This window comes from Theropithecus gelada, chromosome 7b (assembly GCF_003255815.1).
Source record: "Theropithecus gelada isolate Dixy chromosome 7b, Tgel_1.0, whole genome shotgun sequence".
NCBI classification, from domain to species: Eukaryota; Metazoa; Chordata; class Mammalia; order Primates; family Cercopithecidae; genus Theropithecus; species Theropithecus gelada.
In genome coordinates this window covers 20,064,486-20,089,937 of record NC_037675.1, presented here as the reverse complement: position 1 = coordinate 20,089,937, position 25,452 = coordinate 20,064,486, and the positions used below count along the sequence as shown (strand labels likewise).

The following is a 25,452-nucleotide window of genomic DNA, read 5'->3' as shown; positions in this document are numbered from 1 at the left end:
TTTGCTAACCAAAAGCTTTGTGTTGAAACTGCCAGGAGGAGATAATAAGCCAAGCATTGCCTTGGCTCCTCAGGACTTTCACAGGCCCCAGGGGCAGAGCCATTTAGGAAGTTCCCACAGGGCTTGGCTTTCTTTGGAGCTCAGCCCAGTGCACCTGACTCTACCCTGCGCTTCTGTGGAATCCCAGCTTTGCTTCTCTCCTTCCCAGAAACCTGAAAGTTGAAGCCGAGACAGGATCGAGGAAGGTCTAGTCAGAACTGTAGTGCTTTTGCCAGAACTTGCAGAATAAGCTATCGGGGTATAGATCAGTTATGAAAACCAAACCTGACCCGCTATCCAGTCGATTTGAGCAAATGGAGCAGGAGGGTGGCGGGAGGAGACCAGACTGCCGCAGACACTGGAGCCCCTGAACGGGATTTGAACCTCAGGGTGGTGTTTTGGGTGAGCCCAGAACAGAGCAGCTGGCAGGTGTGGTCCGAGTTCAACTGGCCACTTCCTGGCCTGGTCACGGAACCTCTCAGTCTCTGTTTCTGCATGTGTATGGTGGGAATAATAGTGTCTACCTCAACGGACCTGGGGAGGTTCAAATGGAGGAAGGTTTCACATGAGCAAATCCTTTATGAGGAGTTTTAAAGGTTTCAGGATTACGATCTGTCTTTGTCCATAGTGCCTATGATATCAAAAACACCAAGAAGTGTTTCTTGCTATTAAGTTTCCTTGAAGCCAATTACACATGTCAGTTGCATATCAAATTCTGTAGTTCTGCCTTGTGCTGTGACAGAGTCTCTCACGAAGGTGATGCTACACCTTTGGAAGACTCCAGAAAGCCCAGGGAAGCAGGTTATTTTCAAACATGACAGCTCATGCTTTATACCTCGAAACATGTATTTTGATGACGTTTTACTCCATAAATGTTACACTGGCCCCACTTTGTGTCTCCCCAGACTGGCCCAGCCCCGCTGTCGTCGGGCCTTGCCTCTTGCCCAGTAGAGAGATCTAGCCCTCACTTCCTTGCCTCGGCGCCCCCAACCTCCCCCAGCCTCCCCCACATTGAAGCCTGGGCATTGGAATGGCTGCTGACGTTCCCACCAGGGAGGAGCGGCGGAGGCGCAGGAGTCCGGTCCAACCCAGCAGGACCTGGGGGCGGGGTTGTGGCTTTTCTCTCCACTTCCAGGTGAGGCTTGGCATCTTGCCTCCCCAGCAAAAGCTGCCTGGAGGGGGCAGGTAACACAACCCAGAAGGAAGGTTTACCCAATGAAAGGAGATAAAGTATATGCCCTTCCTGTCTGAGGGCACATTGGTCTCACAAAACCTGTTTGGAAGACTTCCCCTGGCTAAGCAACCACCCTATTTTTTTGTGAAGCTGCAGCCAGCTTGAAACACAGCTCCTTCCATTTGTCAACCCTATGCCCTTCCTCCTGCTGCCCTCCACTCCTGTTGCCCTGGGATTGCACCTCCCAGTAAAGCCACAGCCCATGGGCTTCGCTTCAGACCCTTGTTTTCTAGGGAACGTGGACTAAAACATATCTTCAGGTGGCAGATTGAACAAGATCTTTGATAATCTCTATGAAATGCTGCAGAGGGATAGATGACCAAAGGCATCATGTTTAGAACTTTGGTTGCCTTTGGAAGTCCAGAACTGGATATCTCAGCTCTCTCCCCCGAAGGCTTAGCACTTTGAACATGGCTAACAAGCAGTTGCTGATTGACTGAATGAATGCATGTGCATGCAAGCATGAACCTTGTTTAAATCAAGAGCTCATATAATTTTAACCAGTTCTGTTTTCAGCTGTGCATACTCAGTAACATGTTTAATGAAGGGGAAGAAAGTAGTCTCTTCTGAGGTGACCATGTTTTCCCTTTATTCATCCTAAAAAGTTCCATGAATTCTTAATTTCCTTTCAGTGGCCCTTTCAACAATGTTTTTTTTTTTTTTTCCCAAGAGCATAACTGTTCTCATTTTATTGCTAGCAGCCTTGATCTGTGTTTTATTGACATCTGTTTCAAGCTAATCTTCATTTCTAAGATAAGAGTTGAGATTTTGCAATCTGTGTTCGATGGCTCAATCTATCTTGTGCTTGATGCTAGAAAGGAAGACAGATTTAAAGCACATGCCTTCTGTGCCGGCTTTAAAGTTTGTCACTAAACTCTCATTTCTGGAAAGTGCAATTATAGAGTATCACTCCCACTTCCTTGGAAACAGAGCTGAAGAACTTGGCACAGTCTCCAAACAGTCACCATACACACTGTTGTCAAAAAGTTCCATTTTTAACCCCATTTGCATTAATATTGCAGTCAATCTCTTTACCTCCTTTCTCTTTCATGGGGCCATTGCAATGACGCCTTTCCCCAAAACTCTCCTCGTTTGAGAAAAAAAGAAATATGGATCCCCACTTATCTTGGGGAGAAATGCAACCAACTGCTGCTGTGCACATTTATGAATCACAGCATTGTTTAGTCAGTTCTGTGTCTCCAGAAAGCATAACAAAAAGATAATCTTTGTCTCACCTCATAGCTAATTTTTGCAAATAAAATACTAAATATTGATGAAAATGAAAATGACAGATCTGAGGAGGAGGGAGAGCTCCCTTGAAACCCCTTTCCCAGATTTGCCCTCAGTTTTAGGAATGAGGTATGCTTGGGCATTCCTGCTGCCTGCACAGTTCAGCATTCCGGCAACCAGGTTCGCCCCAGAATAGATGAGTGCGTTTGATTTTCAAACATTTGACTTCATTACTTATTTCCAGAAACACATCATGTTCAAAACCACGTCTCTACAGACATTTCTACTTGGTCTTTTTCTCCCCTGACATTTTACAGAGTCCTAACTGTGCTGCATATATAACTTGATCTTTTTTTTTGTTACCTGCATAGCAAGCACGTTTCAATGTCATTAAATATCCTTTGTAAGCAGCATTTTATGGATTTTTATAATACTTCACCAATGGAAGTACCATAATTTATTTGAGTATCTCTCTGCTGTTGGACATGTAGATTGCTTTCCATTTTTTCCTATTATGAGTGGACAGCTTAGTACAAAAAGCTTTCTCCTGAATTTAAAATTATTTCTTTGGGATTATTTACCAGAAGTAAAATTACTGGGATAAATAAGAGGTGGAAACCACAAATATGCCTACCTTTGATACATATTGCCAATTTGCTTTTCGAAATAGTTGAACTGATTTGTAGTCTTACCGGGAGTGGGCAGTTCTGGAGGAGATAGATGATATCCTTCCTTAGCTTACATTGTGAACATTACTAACAAAGGGTGAACCCTTCTTCAAATGTTTGTGCTCTGTGTTTTTTCTTTTGAAAATTGCCCTTCATGGCACAGTGGCTCACGCCTGTAATCCTAGCACTTTGGGAGGCTGAAGCGGGTGGATCACCTGAGGTCAGGAGTTCGAGACCAGCCTGGCCAACATGGCAAAACCCCGTCTCTACTAAAAATCCAAGTATTAGCCAGTCACGGGTGGGCACCTATAATCCCAGCTACTCAGGAGGCTGAGGCAGGGGAATCACTTGAACCCGGGAGGCAGAGGTTGCAGTGAGCCGAGATTTTGCCACTTCACTCCAGCCTGGGTGACAGAGCGAGACTCTGTCTCAAAAAAAAAAAAAAAAGAAAGAAAATTCTCTTTTCTGTCTTTCCCAAGAGCTCTCAGTGTTGCTATCAAGCTGATAAGTATGTAGTCTATGTAAAATATTGGTGTAATAACCCCGTATGTGTCATAGTTCGTATATTTTTTTCTGGCCTGCTGTTTCACTTTTGACTTAAAAATAATTTTAAATTTCCCCTCCAGAGTTTTGATAATTATTTCCTTTTTTAAAAAAAAGTCCCAATTTGTTTATGATTTTATTTTCTTCATAATCTGTTTGGCTTTCTTTTTTCAGTCTAAATATTAATGTCTCTAAAAAATAAAAGATATATAAAACTTTTTTCCTAAATTGCTAACAAATTACTCCAAAACAAAGACAAGATCAAACTGTTAAAAGATGTTGTGGACTTTTATTTCCAACCACAGAGAAGACAAGTGTCTTGAAATCTCCCTCCCACAGAAAAGAATTGTAAATGTTGGTTGAAATGTTCACAGCCAGAGAGGTGAACGGAATCATGATGCCGGCTTTTGCTTGAGGGCATCTGCTGAATCTGTGGAGCCCACCTAGCAGACCACATAACACTGGGACCTCAGGGGCACCCAAGAAAAGGAGACACAGACAAAACCGTGTAACTAGAACCCACAAAACAAGTGCTTACAAACAAGTGCAATAACATCAGTAGTTTCACTAAAGGCAGATAGACTCATTGCTCCCCTTGAGAGACCAAAGTTGTCATATTGGATTTTTTTTGCATGTATTTAAAATGTATTTGGAAGGCCAAGGTGGGTGGATCACTTGAAGTACGGCATTCAAGACCAGCCTGGCCAACATGGTGAAACCTCGTCTCTACTAAAAATATAAAAATTAGCAGCTCATGGTGGTGTGTGCCTAATAGTAGTCCCAGATACTTGGGAGGGTAAGGCAGGAGGATCACTTGAACCTAGAATGCGGAGGTTGGAATGAGCCAAGATCACGCCAGTGCACTCCAGACTGGGCAACAGAGTGAGACTCCATCTCAAAAAAAAAAAAAAAAAAAAAGGAATAAAAATAAAAATAAGTGTTTTCTGTAGTGTCATGTATATTTCATTTACCTACCAGGTCCATTCTCTACTTCTTCACCCCACAGACTCCCTTGCCTGAGGCTTATAGTTAAGTTCAGTCAAGGGGAAACTCCAGCAGGAGAGTGGAGGGACCGAGGAGATATTTATTTATGAGTTAGTGATTCTCCAGTCCTTCAGCAGCCAGCACTTCCTATGGTCACAGTTCACCCTTACCTTGCCTGTGGAGCAGTAGTCCCAGGGACCTGACCGTCCCTTCTGGGTTTGTTACCCTCTGCTCACACCTTTGTAAATAGTCTACTTATGAAAGCCTCTTTGGATCATCCTATTTTAATTATGCTGTCTGCTTCCTGCTGGGACTGACTGTTATAACTAGGTACAAGAAAGATATCTAAAATTTAAGAAAACAGAAGAAATAAAAATAAAGCAGATGGGAAAAGACATACTAGGCAAATAATAACCCAAAGAAAGCTGGTGTAGTTATATTAACATCAGGCAAACAGAAATGTCATGGCAAAAAGCGTGTTTTGGAGCTTTGTATGTAGCTCTGTGTATGTATCAATATGTAGAGAGGGTCTAGACGTATTGATAAAAGGTTTAGTTCAGTTCTAAAAGTTCCACCTCTAATCTTTCATGCAATTTATAACACAGCCTTAAAATACATAAAGCAAAAACTTTTTAAAACTACAAAGAGAAAGTGACAAACTCACATGGGAGGGAGAGATTTAGCATACCTCGCATATATTTGATAAAACAGCAAAAATTCTTAAGAACAGAAGATGCAAATATCTCAACTGACAATTTAGGTCAAATGGACATATTGGAACACTGTGCCAAACAACAGAATAACACACCAACCTTTTTTTTTTTTTTTGAGACAGAGTCTCATTCTGTCGCCCAGGCTGGAGTGCAGTGGTGCAATCTCGGCTCACTGTAACCTCCGCCTCCCATATACAAGCGATTCTCCTGCCTCAGCCTCCTGAGTAGGTGGGACTACAGGTGTGTGCTACCACACCTGGCTCATTTGTATTTTTAATAGAGACGGGGTTTTACCATGTTGGCCAGGCTGTTCTTGAACTCCTGAACTCATGACCCGCCTGCCTCGGCCTCCCAAAGTGCTGGGATTACAGGCGTGAGCCACCGCACCCAGCCAGTACACCAACTTTTCAAACACAGATGGAAGATGTATGAAAATTGGCCACATGTTGAGCCATTTGGCAGGCTTCAATGTATTTCCAAGGATTGGTAGCATGTAAACCCTGTTCTCTGACTGTTCTCTGACATTACACTTAAGTTAGAAATCAAAATCAAAAAGATAATTAGAAAGCTTCCATACATTTGAAAATTGAAAAATACTTCTAAATAATTCATGTGTTAAAAGAAAAAAACATAATTTGTATTAGAAAATATTTAAAACTGGATAATAAAAATACTACATATTCAAATAGGGAAGATACAGCTAAAATAGTAGTTAGACAACTTTATGGCCATAATTGCGTATATCAGAAAGGGAAAATGTGAAAATTAATGTGCTAAGCATCCAACTTAAGATGATAGAAAAAGACCAACAACATAAAGGATGAAGAAAGAAGGAATTTTTAAAATAACAGAAATTAACAAAATAGAAAACAAACATATGTAGAGACAATTAAAAAGCCATTAGCTGGTTCTTGAACAAAACTAATAAAATTGATAAACTTGTAAGTAGACCAAGGAAAAAACTGAAACTATATGATTTCAGGAATGAAAAGAACATGATTATAGATCCTGTGTACATTAAAATTATGTGACAAAGGAATTTTAAATGAACACATTCCAAGAAAAAATACAACTTAACAAAACTGACAGAAGTTTACATAAATTTAAAATTGTCCTATTAAAGAAATTGATTCTATAATTTAAAAGAAAACTCAAGGCCACAGCAATTTGCCAGCAAATTCTGCCAAACACTTAAATGGAAGAAATAACATCAATGTTCCATAAATTCTTCTAGACAGTAGAAAAAGAGGGAAACAGTCCCCATTTCGTTTAATGAAGCCAGTGTTGTTTGTTTGTTTGTTTGTTTTTTGGAGACGGAGTCTCACTCTGTTGCCGAGGCTGGAATGCAGTGGTGCGATCTCAGCCCACTGCAACTTCTGCCTCCCAGATTCAAACAATTCTTCTGCCTCAGTCTCCCAAGGAGCTAGGATTACAGGCACACGCCACCACGCCCAGCTAATTTTTGTACTTTTAGTAGAGATGGGTTTTTGCCATGCTGGCGAGGCTAGTCTCCAACTCCCAACCTCAGAAGATCCACCCGCTTTAGCTTCCCAAAGTGCTGGGATTACAGGCATGAGCCACCATGCCCAGCTAAAGCCAGTGTATTCTTGATACCAAATCCCAACAGCACATATGAGAATGGAGAATTTTCAGCCAATCTCACTCAAGAACATAAATACAAAAATTCTAAGCCCAATGTCAAGAAAACTAAATCCAACAGTATTAAAAAGATAAAATACTCTGTTCCTCTTTTCCTGCCTTGTTTTAGATTGATCAAATATTTGTCAGTATTCCACTTTATTTCCTCTATTGGCTTTTTAGCTGTACTTTGAGTGGTGCTGTAGGGATTACAATATGCATCCTTAATTTATTACACTTTACTTAGAATTAATATTGAACAGCTTTACACTTCACAAATAAAAGGATCTAATAGCAGTGTAATTCCATCCCCCTGCTCTTCCTCATTTGCGCTGTAGTGGTGGGTGTTTTACATTTTACTTCCGTATTTGTTACAAACTCCTTCTTAAAACAGTGATATTATTTTTTGCTGTAAGCAATCTTCTTTTTTTTTTTTTTTTTTTTTTTTTGAGATAGGGTCTTACTCTCTTTCCCAGGCTGGAGTACAGTGGTGCAATCTCAGCTTACCGCAGCCTCCACCTATTGGGTTCAAGCAATTCTCCTGCCTCAGCCTCCCAAGTAGCTGGGATTATAGGCACGCACCACCATGCCCGGCTAATTTTTGTATTTTCAGTAGAGACAGGTTTTTGCCATGTTGGCCGGACTGGTCTCGAACTCCTGACCTCAAGTGACCCACACACCTTGGCCTCCCAAAATGCTGGGATTATAGGGGTGTTGTCTTTTAAATAAATTAAGGAAAACAGCTACTCTTTGGTGTGTTTACTGACATATTTACCATTTCTAGTGCTCTTTATTCTTTCCTGTAGATCTGAATTTTCATCTGGTATCATTCCCCTTAGCCTGAAACACATCCTTTACCATTTCTCATCAAGCTGACCTTCTGGCAATGACTTTGCTCAGCTTTGTTTTCTTTGAATATGTCTTTACTTCAACCCATTTTTGAATGGTATTTTCACTGGATATAGAATTCTAGGTTGGGAGTATTTATTCCAGCACTTTAAAAATACCAAATTTTGGCCGGGCGCGGTGGCTCAAGCCTGTAATCCCAGCACTTTGGGATGCCGAGACGGGTGGATCATGAGGTCAGGAGATCGAGACCATCCTGGTTAACACGGTGAAACCCCGTCTCTACTAAAAAATACAAAAAACTAGCCGGGCAAGGTGGCGGGCGCCTGTAGTCCCAGCTACTCGGGAGGCTGAGGCAGGAGAATGGCCTAAACCCGGGAGGCGGAGCTTGCAGTGAGCTGAGATCCGGCCACTGCACTCCAGCCAGGGCAACAAAGCTAGACTCCGTCTCAAAAAAAAAAAAAACAAATTTTTAGGCCAGGCACCGTGGCTCATGCCTGTAATCCCAGCACTTTGGGAGGCCGAGGTGGGCAGATCACCTGAGGTCAAGAGTTCAAGACCAGCCTGGCCAACATGGTGAAACCCCATCTCTACTAAAAATACAAAAATTAGCTGGGCCTGGTGGCAGGCACCTGTAATCCCAGCTACTTGGGAGGCTGAGGCAGGAGAATCGCTTGAACCCAGGAGGCAGAGTTTGCAGTGAGCCAAGATTGTGCCACTGTACTCCAGCCTGGTGACAGAGCAAGACTTCGTCTCAAAAAACAAACAAACAAACAAAAACACACTTTTGGCCAGGTGCAGTGCGGCTCACACCTGTAATCCTAGTACTTTGGGAGTCTGAGGTGGGTGGATCCCCTGAGGTTAGGAGTTCAAGACCAGCCTGGCCAACATGGCGAAACCATATCTCTACTAAAAATACAAAAACTAGCTGGGTGTGGTGGTGGCACCTGTAATCCCAGCTACTCAGGAGGCTGAAGTGGGAGAATCACTTGATCCTGGGAGGTGGAGGTTGCAGTGAGCTGAGATTGTGCCACTGCACTCCAGCCTGGGTGACTCCATCTCAAAAATAAAATAAAATAAAATAAAATAAAATAAAATAAAATAAAATAAAAAAGGAACATTGGGAGAAGCACATAAATGCCTTAAAATTAAAAATATAAATCAAAAATTCAAAATTCAGTAGATATGTTAGAAGAGAAACTTGAGGAAATCTCCCAGAAAATGAAAGGGTGGTGGGGGAAAGACAGTAAATATTGGACCCAGTAAGAATTTTGTTAGAAGAATATTGGGAGGTCGGGGAGGGAGAGGGAGCACATGAGTATGTGGAAGATAGTGTAAGAGAACTGAATTCTCAGCTTCCTAGGTGATACATCATTAGACAATGTCTAACATCAAGAAACCAGGACAAAACATGTGAGTATTTTTATCTAGCAATGTAAGGATAAATACCAGAAAAATTAGCTCAGTGTTAAAGAGAGGCAGGGAGTCATGGGGACTCCAGGAGGTAGAATGGAGTGAAAAAAGGACTACTTTCTTTGTTACAAACCTTGTAAGAGTTTTTGACTTTCCAGACAATTGATTTATTACTTTGGAAAAGCTGGAAAATCTTAAAAGATAGAATGACCTTATAGATGCCATTAAGAAAAGTGCTGTGTTGTACATTGTACACACAGGTGATCATTCTTTCCTGGATGAATATTTGTTTAGGATTCTTTGATCCTTTTCCTGGCATTTAAAATACCATCTTTCAGGGTTTTTGTGGCTATAGGAGCACAGGGAAGCCTTCCATCTCCCCTTGCTTAGCCTGGGTCTGAGAGTTCATGTGTGTATGTATGTGTGCTCAGGTAAGTACATGTGTGCAGGTGTGCGTGTTATGGGTGCCTTGTGCACACATGTACATGTGCATACATGGATGTGTGTACATGGAGAGCACACATGTATGTGCTCTTTTTCTTATCCTCCTTTCCAAGCCATTCCTAAATTCCTTTTTATCTTTCTCTTACTTGCATAATGTGAACTTAAAGTGTACTTTTAATAATATGTTAAATCTATTGAGTAAAGGTTGATATTTCTGTGTGTGTGTACATATATATATGTAATATACACAAAAAATTACTGTGTGTATGTGTAATTATAATATATATATTTTTCGAGATAGGGTCTTGCTCTGTCACCCAGGCTGGAATGTAGTGGTGCAATCACAGCTCACTGCAGCCTCCAACTCTTGGGCTGTAGCAATCCTCCCAACTCAGCCTCCCGAGTGGATAGGACTACAAGGGCACACCACCACGCCTGGCTAATTTTTCTATTTTATTTTTTGTAGAAATGGGGTCTCACTATGTTGCCAGGCTGGTCTCGAACTCCTGGCCTCAAGAGATCCTCCCACATCAGCCTCCCAAAGCTCTGCAATCACAAGCGTGAGTTACTGTGCCTGGCCCCTACACAGTATTTTTAATAATAGCTTCATTGAGATATAATTCACATACTGTGAAATTCACCCCTTTTAAGGAGTAAATTATAGGAGTATTCAGTATGTGAATTATAGGGGCGTTTTTGTATATTTTTATAAATGGATGGAAGTAAGCCTTTTTTATTCCTTCCACCCAAACCTCTGCATTAAGCTTTGTAACTTGAACATAGCCATGGGTGGCTAGTTCACTGAATCTCAAAAGGAAAAAACTTCCACTGGTGTTTTAAACTGAAACATATTTACGTGATTTTTCTAGGGCTCTTTTACTTCACTGTGTTTCAATTAAGGAATTTCTTCCTGCATATTTTAAGTATAGGGACATAGAGGGAGAATTAATTAAACTCCATATTGTTAATAACTTCTCTTATAGCCAAGAAAACCCAGGAATCCAAAAGCATTAGCTCAGAGTCCTTAATCTAATAGAACTTTCCCCCACCCCTACTTGCTTTATCTCCGATTATAAATTTCCTTCTCAAGGATTTTAATGCTTAACTGAAAATGCCAGGCATAGAAAAGCTTCATTACTGCTGGTACTTTCCTGTTGGCAAATTCAACCATAGTCTCCCCTTAATTCTGGTTCTTTCTTTGCATAATGGGAATAATCCTGTTTGTTCATTATGAATTTAATTCATTGAGGGGAAATACTGCATTGAAGATAGTGAATGATGATAAAGCCATTTATTGGCAGCCTCAGATGGCATTAGCTGTGGATTATCCTCTGCCTGTCACAGTGACATTCCCCTGGCCTTCGTTGTTGACATCTGGAGGAAGCCTGCTGGCAGTGCTGGCCCAAGTGTTTAAACAGGTGGATTTGTGATTCTTCTACAGGCTCAGGAATCTGATGGCAAAAAATTCAACTGGGCATCTTTTAAGACCCCCTCCCTTTAGAAAGTAAGGAACTCATGGTGCTAGTTGGGTTTGTACGACAGTAAACTTGAACAGCCTTGTAGAGTATCTTGAATAGTAAATAATACATTCTTGGTAAGCAGTTTGCCGAAAGTATGGCCAACATTCTAAAATCCGACTGCCTCTGGTCTGGCCTGAGGTGTCCCTGGACGCGTCTGCCTGTTCCTCCTCCTTGCTTCTTCTGCACCCATGTGGCTTATCTTCCCAAGGAGAATGTGGCCTCTTGGGGGTGACCGAGTGTGGAGGGCCGGCCTGGGGAGCCTGCCCTGGCACATGTGCTGCTGCTATGGGCGGCTGACACTGTGGACTCGGTGAGAGGAAGTGGATGCCTCCTGAAAACTAAAGCCTCCAAGAAGCTCATTCCTGTGTGTCTCTGCCTTAAGTCTGTTATCCTAAGTCACCCACCAGCATCTGACCCTCCTGCCTCAGTTAAGCTTGGGCTGTGGTTTGGAGAAGGGACTGTGTAGAGGGGGTGATTCTTGTAAAGGAACCAATTTGCCCAGGTGACCTGTGGTCCCTCACCTGGCCATTTTGCAGTCAAGCCTCATGGGACACCAAACACTGTGGAGGGATCATGTGGCATTACAGTTCATGTTAGACATAAGTTGGCATTACAGTTCATGATAGACATACAGTTCAAGATAAGACATTAACAGTGTTGTCACCTGACCTAGTGGTTCCACATTGGGGATTCTATTGGGAAAAAGTAATCCAGACTCCATCAAGTAGTATTTATGGCAGATTTATGTATTTCAAAAAAGGGAACTGGACTAAACGTTCTGTCATAACCTGTCATAAGAGGTTGTTAAACAAATGGTCACGTTCACGGGGTGAAGTATTTTGTTGTCAAAAAAAAATGTTTTAATGGATTTATTTATTCAGCAAGCATTTATTGAGTACCTACTATGTGCCCAAAACTTGCTACACACTGAAACTAATGTGCCAAACAAGAGAGACATGTTCCCTGCCCCTGTGATACTTCTAGGCTGAAGGGAGAGAAAACAATGAACAAGAAAATAAATGACGCCGAATGCGATTAACATGATATCATACTAAGTGGGAAAAGAAAGAGAAAACAGGGTACTGTGTGTTTTCAACTACGCGAGAAATACACATGCATAGGAAACGGCCCAGGAGGAAATATGACAAAAGAGTTAGAGGCGATTTATTTTTATTTTTTCTTTAAATATCTCAACATTTAATAATTTTTATTCTAACTAGGGAAAAAAATAATTTTAAAAAAGAACCACACTTCAAATTTATGCCATACACTTTATGCCATAGGTATGGAATTCTTATTTTTGCGTCTTCCCAAGGCAGGAAAACCAAAGTGACTCCCTTGGTTGAGGAAGCGAAAAAGCATTTAAGTACTAGAAAAGGGAATAGGCTGAGTGCAGTGGCTCACACCTATAATCCCAGCACTTTGGGAGGCCCACAGATCAAAAGATCAAGAGATAAAGACCATCCTGGCCAACATTCTGAAACCCCACCTCTACTAAAAATACAAAAAATTAGCCAGGCGTGGTGGCGGGCACCTGTAGTCGCAGCTACTCGGGAGGCTGAGGCAGGAGAATCACTTGAACCCGGGAGGCGGAGGTTGCAGTCAGCTGAGATCACACCACTGCACTCTAGCCTGGCAACAGAACGAGACGCCATCTAAAAAAAAAAAAAAAAAAATACAGAGAGATAAATGTCTCCAAAATTACCATTGTCTAAACCTTAACCTTAGGTCAAGTGTCACAAATCGCACCTATTAGGAAAGGAAATGTCTCTTTTGGAGGCACATGTAGGAAGGGGTTGCTTTGGGGCCCACTGCTTCTTCCCTGCTGGCTTTTTTGGAGCTCCCAGCTCTCAGATCTGCAAGTTGTTAGCTCATTGTCTGGCTCCTCATAGGCTCTCATGAATATCTTGCAGATAGAGAGAAAGAACAAAAATACAAACCATGGGCCGGGCACGGTGGCTCAAGCCTGTAATCCCAGCACTTTGGGAGGCCGAGACGGGCGGATCACGAGGTCAGGAGATCGAGACCATCCTGGCTAACACGGCGAAACCCCGTCTCTACTAAAAAATACAAAAAAAACTAGCCGGGCAAGGTGGCGGGCGCCTGTAGTCCCAGCTACTCGGGAGGCTGGGGCAGGAGAATGGCGTAAACCCGGGAGGCGGAGCTTGCAGTGAGCTGAGATCTGGCCACTGCACCCCAGCCTGGGCGACAGAGCGAGACTCCGTCTCCAAAAAAAAAAAAAAAATACAAACCATGTGTGAGCAAAACACCACTTCATTCTACTGACCCTTGCTACGAATGCAGCTAAGATCTGCTTCTATGCGTCTTAGACGTCTCATCCCTTGTTCCTAGCAAATGTCTTCGGTAAATTTCCAAGTTTGTAAATTACTTTTAATTTTATCAAATCAGAAATTTGTCTTGCTCTTAATTGTGTGAAAAGGATGCTCAGTTTCTCACATAATGAGAGAAATGCGACGTTAACCTTTCTGAGTTATCAGATTGGCAATGTAAGCCATAGCTCCAGGCTGCAAAGGAGCCCATTCCTTTTGACACCCAGTTTTACCACTAGTCATGTAGCCTACAGGTACACATGCACACAGCTGAAATGACATGTGCAGTAGATTTCCCTTAACGGACAGCTCCTGTGTGTCAGTCTCTAGTCTAAGTGCTTTATCATCATTAAGTCATTTAATCTCCAAAACAACCCCGTGAGGTAGACATTTGGAGACATTATTATTATCCCCACATTACAAATGAGGAAACTAAAGAACAGAGATGAAGTAATTTGCCCAAGGGTCACATTGCTAGTAGGGGCAGAGCCAGGATCCAGACCCTGTTGTTCCAGGGCCCTTGCTCTGCTCACCTCAAGTAGTTGCTCCCTGTTTGAACAAGGATACAGCACTATTTGTGTTGTCACATGCTGCAAAATGACATTTCCATCAATGGCAGACCCCCTATGCAATAGCCATTGCATAAGATTCTAATGTCATATTTTTACTATACCCTTTTTCTGTTTAGATATGTTTAGGTACACAAACGCTTATCGGTGTGTTACAGTTGCCTACAGTATTCAGTACAGTACCATCCTGCACAGGTTTGTGGCCTGGGAGCATCAGGCTGTACCCTATAGCCTAGGTGTGGAGCAGGTGTACCATCTAGGTTTGTGTAAGCACACTCTGTGGTATTCACACAACAACAAAATCACCTGCATTCTCAGGTGGTATCCCCATGGTTAAGCTATACATGACTATAATTGCCACAGTTTGTAACAACCTAAATGTCCATTAGTAGGGGATTGTTTAAGTCAACAACACTACGTCTATCCCGTGCGGCCATGGAAGGATCAAGATACACTGTTAATGGAAAACTCAAGGTGCAGAAAGTGCTAGCAGGTGTGTTACCAAAGAGGATGGGGGAAACATACATTCATATTTGCCTGAATAAGAATAAAATGCTTCAGAAATGATACACAAGAAATGGGGAACCAACGTTGCCCGTGGGGAGGGAGACTTCGTCATATGCACTTTTATACTTCTGGATTTCTGAGCCATCCTTGTATATTACTTGTTCAAAAACAAAAATCAAAACCCTGAGTACTACTGCTTTTTAATGGGGTTTTTTGAACATACAACCACTTTATTCATAGATTTTTAAACATTAAACTTTTTAAAAAGTTTTAATGTGTATATATGAACAGGTAATATATGCTGTGGTTTTAACAAAAAGTCAAACAGGCTGGGCACGTGACTCACACCAGTAAATCCTACACTTTGAGAGGCCAATGTGGGAGGATTGCTTGAGCTCGGGAGTTTGAGACTAGCCTGGGAAATATAGTGAAACCCCTTCTCTACCAAAAATACAAAAATTAGACGGGTATGGTGGTGCACACTTATAGTCGTAGCCACCTGGGATGCTGCAGTGGGAGGATGGCTTGAGCCTGGGGGGTTGGGGCTACAGTGAGCCATGATCGTGCCGCTGTACTCCAGCCTGGGCAACACAGTGAGACCCTATCCAAATACATACATACATACATAAAGTCAAACAGAGAGTGCAATAAAAATGAAGTCTCTCTTCCATTCCAGTCGAGCCCTCTCTCCCTTCCCACGAAGCTGCCTGTCTGCTGGTTCCCTGGGAATTCTTGCTGCTCTCTTTTTCCACACAGTGCACACCACTGACCCTGAGTGTAAGCAGCCCCTCTTGTTTGTCCTACCAAAACTATATCTGAAAATAAAAGTTCAGTGTTAGTGACCAGGCCTTCTGTGTGTGTGTTTGGAGACATCCTCTATAGTTGAAATAAACTTCAACTCAAATTATAGCCTCTAGAGCCCTTGGTCCCTGTCCTACCGTCATTACACCCCCACCGTAATCGCAGTTCACCACTTGGTAGTTAAAGTGCTTGGATTCCTTTGTGGTTGGAATATGGCTATAATTGGATCCTAAGGAGTTGAGGAGAGTCAGAGGTTCCTCACCAGGGCTTGTTTTCTGCACCTGCAGCAGTGAGAACAACTTCCTGTGTTGCTATCACCACACACACAGGCTAGGTTAGGAACTGTGTTAGGGAGGGGGGCACCACACACATAGGCTAGGTTAGGAACTGTGTTAGGGAGGGGAGCTGCTGTGTGTCTAAATGAACCGAGCCCTGTGGAAGACCGCATGCTAGAAATGCTGTGCTGGGGATGCTGTTTCATGTAGAAGGGCCTTGCTTACCTCTGCCAGCCCTGGCCAGGCCAAGGGAGGCTTGGGCAATACAGAATCTGACTTGGGGCAGTGTGGAGGCTCTAGCCTTTTAGAACCTAGTACTTAGCCAGTTGGGGCTATGGTTAAAATGAGACAGGGCTGCCACATGCCACACTGTATAAATGGGTCAATGTTGAACCTCATTTCGAATCGCACCAGCGGGGCCAGTCCTGCCTGTCTTTCACCTGCCTGCCCACCCACCCAGGAAGGTGTGGATACAGCCTAGGAGCTTATGGTATGAGGATGAGCAGGAGCTCCTGTTCTGGAATTTAGAAACACTGAGAGATTTCCAGAATTGGAACAAAAGGTAAAGTTGTACTGACAGAGGGGCCCACATTGCAGAAACAGTGCATAGGCAGGTATGTAAAGACAGACGGGCTGCCATTCAGAGCCAGTGGGTGGAGCAGTGAGCACGGGCAGAGGTAAGTGTTGAGAAAACACAGTCAACACCAAAGAATCAGAGCAGTATTTTTCCTCCCTGAAACCATTCTGATTGCCAAGAAACCCCATGGCAGGAAAGGAAGAGGAAGCAGGGATTTTTCAGCCAACAGAGACATTGAACCAGCAATGGCCCTGTCCCCAGCTTAGGTCGCAGGAGACAGTCATGAGGGCCCACTGAGGGGGTTCACAGCTGAACATGTGTATGCATGTGTTTCCTATTGAGCCAATCCAGTTAGAAACAAACACTGAGAGGCTGGGGCATCCGGGAGCCCCGTCAGCGTGAGCAGCTGTCCTTGGGCAGGTCACACTGGCCCCTGGCCCCCTCAACTATGTGGGGTGATGACCTTCTAAACAGTTACCCTGCTCTGAATTCTGGGGATGCTGTGGGAAGAAGAAGAAGGAGGAGTAGGAGGAGGAGGCGGAGGAGGAGGCAGCTTAAACAACTAGCCAGCAGCAGAGCTGGTGGCAGATATGCATTAATTACTTATATAGATGCTCTTTGACTTACAATTGTCAGTTGACTTACTTCAATGATATTTTCAGCTTATGGTGGATTCATCCCAACATAGCCCCATCATTAAGTCTAGGAGTGTGCTGAATGCACCTTGCTTCCACACCATTGTAAAGTCAAAAAATTGTAAGTCAAACTGTCATAAATTGGAGACTGTTTATAATGTGTTTTATAACATCAGGAATTCACCTGGAAGTTGCTACCAGGATTTTCACTTTGCTTGATACCTGAGAACAGATAACTGCATGGACCGTCACTCCCCATGGAGCCATCCGTGGAGTGGGACCCCTGCTGCCCCCATGTTGGCTGGGAGCTCTCCCGTCAGCCCTGTGTTTTCTGTGCCTGTCTGTCTCTCATGGCCCCCATGGAGCCTGGTGTCTGTCTACTCATCCCCCTGCTTTCAAAGATATTCTCCCTCCACCCAGCTTCTGCAGACATTTGGGTTTTTACCAGCACTGCTATCCCCTAGAACATCCCTCACTGTCCTGGGCTAGCTGTGGAGGAGAGAGCCCAAGACCGAGTCTTCCTATGATCTAGGATGAAGGATCCAAACAGCAGGGTTTCTGCATGCAACCCAGTTATCACATTTGGAAGATTCATAGCCAGGCCTGGCCCCAGATCTGCCCACCGGATATCCCAAGAGGGGAAGGTGGCTGCTGCTAGTTATCGGGGAGGCAGCATGGAGGGAGGCTCAGTGAGATCAGCAAGGCAGAGGACAGCCTCCAGGACAGTGGAGAGTCCAGCCCGGCTGACCTCCATCCCAGCAGGGACAGGAGGAAGCAGAGGGCAGCTCCATAGAACAGGAATAGAGGGGCACTGGCTTGCAGGAATGAGATGCCGGGGGAAAGCAGCATGTGGCCTGGGCAATAGGAGCACACCTGGCCGTCAAGTAACCAGGAAGTGAAGGTAGCAGGCCAGAGCCCAGCTATCAGGGGAGGAACCAGGCAGCATCTGGCTTATTTCTGTGAGTGACAGAGGTCTTGGCACAGGCAGGTGACTCTGTGGGTTTGGTGCCTTCCAGGGAAGTTGAAAGAATGGAGCCTCATATTGTATGGCACAGCGGAGCACCCGTACCACACCTTCAGTGCCCATCAGTCCCGCTCACGGATGCTGGAGCTCTCGGCCCCAGAGCTGGAGCCACCCAAGGCCGCCCTGTCACCCTCCCAGATGGAAGTTCCTGAAGATGAGGAAGATTACACAGGTAATGAACCTGAAGCAAGAGGAGACGGCCAGCTTCCACGAGCTTTGATTGTCCAGAGTAGCTCTGAAAATGTGGGGCTGCTCCTGGCAAAGGTGGGGCTGATGGTTGTGTGTCTTCTCTTGTCTGGGAGTCATAATAATCATGGCAATTTGCACTCACACAGCTCATTCCACCCCAGGCTCTGCTAATATTTTACAGACCAGTAAGTATGCTTCAAACCAGTAAGTATTCTCCAATCTTCCCAGCTGGGAAAGCAGGGTCTATATGCCCAACCAGAATGGAGTATTGCCCCCTGGTAAATTAGCCACTTCCAGGAGCACCCCCTTTCCTCAAAGGCCCCCATCTCACAGCCTCCTGACTCCCTCAAGTCCATCCACTTTCAGTCCTTGAGGTCAGGATGTGGGAAGGACACAGTACTCCCAAGGACCCAGGAAAGTTGGGTTCAAAGAGCACAGCTGGGAAAGGAGCTTGTGGCAGAGATCCTGACCAGCCTGGAGGCCTTGGGTTAAAGACCCAGAGAGGATCTCAAGAGATGATGTCAGCAGATGCTGATGCTACACAGATGCCTTGAAAATCTTACGGCATCTAAAAAGGCCCTGCATGAATCCTTTTTCTCCAATTATCCCATTGCCAAGGTGGGCCCTGGTTTGGAGACACCAGTTCATTCCACAAGGCAGCCAAAAGCCACAGCTGCCCAGAGAGGCTCCAGCCACTGAACTGGGCATGGCTTTTATTCGTATGTTAGACTAGAAGATGTTCTTCTCCTCTGAGCCATCCTGTAGCAATTTGTGCGAGAAGAGGTGTTTCTGGTTGGACGTATTTTCCTTAGCTAAATACTACAGCTAAATGATAAATGATGGGTGATATCTAAGAACATTGATGCTTTAAGTTATCTAGTATCTTCTGTGAAAAATAACAAAATGGAGAATTCCACCAATACATATCAAGTATAAATTATGGTCGATTACATTTTAAATTTCTTCTACTGTTCTTTTAAAATAGAGCATTGAATTATGTATGCACTAATCTGCTCTGTTTCCCCCTGTGATTTATAAACTGTGGCAAGATTCAGTAATTATTAATAAAGAACTGATTTTTTTCTTAAAATCTGCTACTGACTTCAGCCTTGCACAATGGAACCTCACTGTAATACCATTCTGCAGTCCAGCAGTCTACTGAGCAGGGCTTAGATGGAGAGAGGGGGTCTCCATGGGAAGGAGATGCGTTCCTGGCTCTCAGGGAAGCCCCCTGAAGTCTCAGGGGTGAGTGGGATGGGCAGACCAGAGATAGCAGGAGAGCCTCTTCAGACACCAGGACAGAGTGACAGAGGAGGTGAGAACTGGACGGTGCCAAAGTGTGGAAGCCAAAGGAGGAGGAGGAGCCACATTAGAGTCCAACGCAAGGTCAGGTGAATATGAGATGAGGTGTCCGGAGCTGGCCTTGGGCATGGTGCATTGGGAGTGATGGGCCCAGGCCAGTGGAGGCTGCACCTGGACCCTTTGGGCAAGAGAGCATTTGCCAAGAAATAGAGGAGGTGAGCGAGGGGGATGAGGGAAGCCTAGGGAGTACTTGCAAATGGCCAGGGTCCCAGGACAGCAGCAAGCAAGATGGCCCCTGGAGAGGAAGGTTGGGGGACCAGAGCATCTGGCTGGGAGAAAGGGCAGCAGCTGCAGTGGGCAGCATGGGGCACAAGGAAGACGTCAGTGCTGTGGTTCTGAAGGTGGACAATTTTGTGATGACAGCTAGCCTGCTAGGCCAGAGCCGTCTGGTGGCCAAAGTGCGGGTGGAGGCCACCCCAGGGACTCCGCAGGGTGCTGGGTTGAGAGCAGACCCTGGGCTGGCCCCGCCCAGAGACTGGGATTCAGCAGGTGTGGGATGCCTGGGGATCTGCAACTGTAGCAACCACTCTTAGGTGCCTGCAGGCAGCGTGGGCTTAGAGATCTGGCAGATATTGAAACCAGCGAGGATGGGGGCAGGAGGCAGGGAAGGGCTTGGGTTCCCACAAGAGAGTGGCTTGGAGGCCAGGACAGTACTGGCACGGGAACACAGGGAAGACTGGGCCTCAGGAAAGAAGCCATTGTTGAGCAAAGGGAACTGAGTGGGCTGAGATCAGCTCAGGACACTGTGGTCACCCACATAGGACTGCAAGGGAAGCCGAAAGCCCACGTGGTGTTATCTGGAAGACGGGATTCCAGGACGGCTCCACAGGTACAGGAGCCAATTCACAGGATGAGGGTGATGTCTGGAGCAGGACCATGTGTGCTCATAGGCTTAGCACATCCGTGCTTACTCGACAGGCTCAAGCAGAGGCCCAGAAGCCTTAGGTTACTTGCTCAGGGCACACAGCAGTCAGGAAGGAAACCTGACTTGTACTCAGTATGCTCTTATTCTTGTGGGCACCTCTTGTCTGCAATTAACCAACTCAACTCTTGCATTCCTCTCGGGTCTGATACTGCTCCAGTGAGGTTCCAGTGTGCTATTCTTAGATGGCGTGAATGGTGAGAAAGATGGTGATGCCAAACCCTCCTGTCCTTCGGCAGTTGGTCCAAGCACGCAATGGCAAAGCCCGTGGAGAACTCCCAAGTTGCTTTCTAACATTTATTTGCTTGCGTATTTTTTTTAAATCCTGGATTTGCTCCACAAAGGATTGAAGGTGGAGTTTTCAAATAAACCCGTGTCAGTCTAAGCCCATCTAGAGGGGCATCAGCCGCTAGCCAGGCTGTTCAGCACATGAACGGAGCCCCCCATGTATAAAGAGACCCCTGCTAGGAGTTATGGGAAGTGACACAAGAAGGCAGTGGGGCTTGGAGGAACTTTCACGCTAATTGAGGCGAGAGGAAAAGCAGACATAAGTACAAATTACAACACAACATGCTCGCCCAGAGAATGAACTACAGCTGTACCAGAACACGCTTAGGCGGTGGAGTGATTGGGACAACGTGGACAGTCAGGTGGATTTAATTTAAGGACACTTCATGGGAGAGATGAATCTGGATATTTGGCTTTTAAACACAATTCAAGTAGAGAGCCATACTGGGAAGGTTTGTTTACAGATATTTATCTAGGCATCTGGGCCCTTGAATGGGCATTGTCTTCACCTGACCTGTGAGTGACCTTGATGCAGTGTGGGGGCTCTGCAGCTCTGTTGAATAGCCCCCAGCCTTGCTTGGGGCTCCGTGCAAAATTATTGAATAAGCTTTCCACTGCAGACAGACCCAGGAGCAGGGGTGGGGATGTGTGAAGTCCATAACCCTGACCAGCAGCTGAGAGCACTGCTCCAGGGCCCTCCCCAAGGCTGTCCTCCTCCGAGGACATCCTAGAACATTCTGTCTGGAGATGATGAGGACATCTATACTTTCCCTGTTGCTAGCCACCCTCCTCTCATCCACTCAGCAAATAGTGATTGAGCACCTACTCTGTGTCTAATGCCGGGAATCTAGCAGTGAACACACTGAACCAAGCCCTGCCCGCCCATCTCCCATTCCCTGTGTCTGGAAAGTGAGAAGATTGGTCTGCTGCCTCCCTGTCCCACCCATGCCCTCATCTTCTTAAGATGAAGGAAATTGTTCACTTTATCAAGCAAGACAGACCTGCTGCCTCCTCAGGGAGAAAGCGCTGCAGGAAAAGGCGGGAGAGAAGTCCTTAAGTCACCACGACAGCCCCGCCCTCGGTGGGTCAGCTACGAGGGTGGGAAGGCAAGAGCCCAGTGGCTGAGCTGGAGTTTTGGGCTCAATGGGTAATTTAAAGCAATGGTGCAAGAAGTGAGGATTTCGGAGGCTGTCCCCATAGATGACCCAGGATGGGGTGGGCAAAGAATCCAATTAGATAGGAATTGATCCAAACTATAGTAAACCCTCTGGAGCAGGGGGGAGGGGCTTAGCAATGAGTTTTAGAAATGGTGGGCGGCATCTGGAACCCAGGGTGTCAGCACCGCCCAGGAACGGCGTCTAGAGTGTCCTCATGGATACACACAGCTCCGAAAGGGGTTCACAGTGGGAACTGGGACAGGCGAGGCCCCCCACCCAGTGAAAACTAGGGAAATATCAACACCAGAGAGCCTTCAGGAAGGGAAGCCAACTTCACTGGGTCTAACACTGGAAAGGTCTGGAGACTTCAAGACAAATGAAGAGGGCTTTGTGTGCCCCAGCAGAACTCCACTGTGGGCAGCAGAGAATGAGGACTTTGGTCTTTTCCTCAAGTCCCCACCAAATGAAGGTGGCCAGCAACTAACTAGGCTTTTACTCCTGAGCTCACTCCCCATCCCCTCGGATAACTCATACCTCAGAGGAGGAGGTTTTTCTTCTAATAACTCGAAAGCCTTCACATGCCCCACTTAGTCCCTGTGTCTCAGAGCTGTTGGGGTCCCCTGGGCCATTTCCTCAGCGTAGGAGGGACAGGTGGGCAGTAGATGGGAGTCCACCCCAGTTCTGGCTTCAGGCATCACTCCTGCAGACCAGCTTGGGGAGGACCCCTGCAGCGTGCCCCGGCCCCGCCTGAGGGGTAGACCTTTAACACTGGGTTCACCTCTGGGATACCTGGGAAGGACCTAGAGGGTGAGGTTTGCTGGTGTCTACTCAGCTCCCCTGCAGTTCTCAGTTGTTTTTCCAACAACAAACCAGCCTCCAGAGTGAGAAACTGGGTACCCCTGGGAACTTGAGGGAGGACACAGCTGCCCTCCCACCGAGGAGTCCGAGGAAAGTCTAAAGGGGATGTTCTGAAAGGGGCTCAGCCCTCGGCACAGAAAACAGCAGTCCCCCAACCCTAGGACACACTGTCAGGCTCTGTCCCTGCCCCACCCCAGACCTGCCCAGCAACAGACCCACCAGGAGGTCCTGAGTATGCGGTGATCCATCCCCATTCCCACCGCAGTGGAGTGGGTGGCGGGAGGGGAGAGTCCTACCTAATTCCTCCTGGCTTATCAGCTTGCCAGCAGTTCTCCTGACACTCAGCACCCCCTCTTGTGTTGCTCTGTCCTCCACGTGGAAGTCAAAGGTGCTGGCTGGTCCCAGCATCATGACTGGTGCAAGTGAGTAAATGAAACAGAGCTGTTCCAGCCTCTCCCTCCGCGTTACCCCTCCAGGCTCTCGTAAGTCCCATCTCCTCCCTGCTCCGGGCAGCACATCCAGCCCTGGATGTTTCGCTCCTTCTCATGCCATCCCTGTCTAGAGTGCTCAGACTCTGACACTGGAGCCCAGCGAGGCTCAGCTGCACCTGTTACCCATGGGGACAGCTGCTCCTGCCTTGTCATCTGGCCGTCCAGCCCCAGCGGGGCCTGGGAGCTTCTACCAAGCTGCAATATCCTGACATGGGGATCCGTGGGACTGCAGTAGGTGGAGAAGGCATCTCTCTGGATGAAAGGCAATGCTTGTTTCTTTAAGGTGTGTGCCATCCGGAGTGTGGTGACAAAGGCTGTGATGGCCCCAATGCAGACCAGTGCTTGAACTGCATCCACTTCAGCCTGGGGAGCATTAAGACCAGCAGGTAACGCATGTCCCAGAGCCCTGTGGCTCACCACTCAGTGGTTCTTTCCAGTTGTATCTTTAGTCCCTCCATGTCCTGATGCCCCAGTTAGGAATTAATGTAGTACCCCCAAACAATCATGACACTGAAGTTAACTGCTTTGGAGTTTTTAAATTTTTAGTAACTTGGCATTCCTATCATACAAGTCATATACATCCATCACGGAGAAATTAAAAGCTGTGGCACATTGGCGTCCGTGCTTATAAACCCTTTTCTATCCATGTTGTTAAAGAGAAAGAGGTCATGTTGGGCATGCCAAGGCTGCCCCAGAGGGCCCGGAGACGGATGCAATTCAAGGCCCTGGTGCTGCCCTCACAGCCTGTTGATGGTCTTTTTCTCAGTGTCTCTGGACTCTGGTTGGGTGTGGGGCTTTCACTGAGTGAAAGTTTTGCTGAGTTTACCCCGAGAGAGGATATCGGGAGCTCTGACCTGGGCCCCTAGGTATATGGCCAATTGCCGGGTTCGGGCTGACCCTTCTATGGTGAGTGAGCCCTCCTGTGTGGCCTGCAGACAGGCCCTGAGCTCTGTCCACTGAGCTCCTCTAGCTCCTGGCATCACCACTTTCTCAAATTCTTTTCCCTGACAGTCCTGCAGCTGCTCTGTTGTCCATTCTCATTTCACAAACTTCCCTGAGCACCTATCATGCGCTGCATGTGCCAGGCCTGGGAGGCCCTGATGACAGGACACTGCTAGGCTCCCCAAAGGCCTGGGTGACAGATGCACCCACCAACCACTGGTGCACACCCATGAGGGCCCAGGCACGGGTGCAGCCGTGCACAGTGGAGCCAGGTGCCCATGTGGCTCTCGTGGCATCCTAGAGCTCCCAGCCACAGCGCACTCACTGGCCAAAGTGCAAAGGCTGTCACCCTGCTGGCCTTACTCACTGCCCACGAGACTCACTCTCTGAGGGCACCCGAGAGAGGGTTTTGCCAGAGCCGACAGCTCCAAAAGTCAAGTACCAACCTCACGATGCCCTTGGGAAACCATGCACACCCTCAGGACTTTTCAGTGGGGCCAGCTTTTAAAAGAAAGGATTCCCAGGTTCTGTGCAAGGCCTCCAACCTCTCCACCTGTGTATGTAGGAACCTCAGAACTGCACTCACCAAGACAAAGGGCATCATGTTTGACATTCACTCCTGAAGCCTTTGTTTCCTCAAAGGAAACAAAGGGGCGGGCATGGGGCTGGGGCTGGGTTGACAAGGCCCTCACCCTCCTGCTTTTGCTCCTACAGAAAGTGTGTGAGCGTGTGCCCCTTGGGTTACTTTGGGGACACAGCAGCAAGACGCTGTCGCCGGTGCCACAAGGGGTGTGAGACCTGCTCCGGCAGGGGTGCGACACAGTGCCTGTCTTGCCGCCGCGGGTTCTATCACCACCAGGAGATGAACACCTGTGTGACCCTCTGTCCTGCAGGATTTTATGCTGATGAAAGTAAGTGGCATGTTCGTGGGCACAAGAACTGATGAACCAGCCCCAACTTTCTGGGCCTGTGCCCTCTCTACTGGGAGATTTTCCCAGCTTTCTGCTTCCTGTGTATTTTGTTGTTCTGAGTAAGGACTTGCAACAGGGGAAGGAGGCAGAGATGATGAAATCAGAGCACCCAGGCCTGTTAGTTAATAGCACTTCCCCCACAGACCTGGCCAGGAGAAGTTCCAAGTGATGCTGAAAGAAATCCTGGCCTTACTCGCTGTCCAGGGTATTTCACGCATCTGCACCAGAGTCAACATCCACTATTGAGCAAGGGCTGAGAGGTGGGTAGGGCCAGCCACTCTT

At 46.3% G+C, this 25,452-nt stretch overlaps 1 protein-coding gene and 1 long non-coding RNA gene across 5 annotated transcripts in view; one reads left to right on the top strand and one right to left on the bottom strand.

Moving 5' to 3' along the window:
* The window catches only part of PCSK6 (proprotein convertase subtilisin/kexin type 6), a 192,987-nt gene that overhangs the window by 139,612 nt on the left and 27,923 nt on the right, over positions 1-25,452 (top strand). For 3 of the 4 annotated variants that reach the window (XM_025392763.1, XM_025392766.1, XM_025392764.1), the window contains 4 exons: positions 17,983-18,162; positions 18,326-18,364; positions 23,541-23,643; positions 24,914-25,110. In XM_025392763.1, coding sequence (XP_025248548.1) covers positions 17,983-18,162; positions 18,326-18,364; positions 23,541-23,643; positions 24,914-25,110 — 519 coding nt within the window. The remainder of the gene's footprint in view (positions 1-17,982; positions 18,163-18,325; positions 18,365-23,540; positions 23,644-24,913; positions 25,111-25,452) is intronic. The other variant, XM_025392765.1, reaches the window with a different exon arrangement.
* Positions 12,452-15,787, bottom strand: LOC112629240. The gene is made up of 3 exons (XR_003120551.1): positions 15,617-15,787; positions 13,022-13,178; positions 12,452-12,927 (listed from the first exon to the last, which is right to left on the bottom strand). It is a non-coding gene; the product is annotated as an uncharacterized LOC112629240 (long non-coding RNA).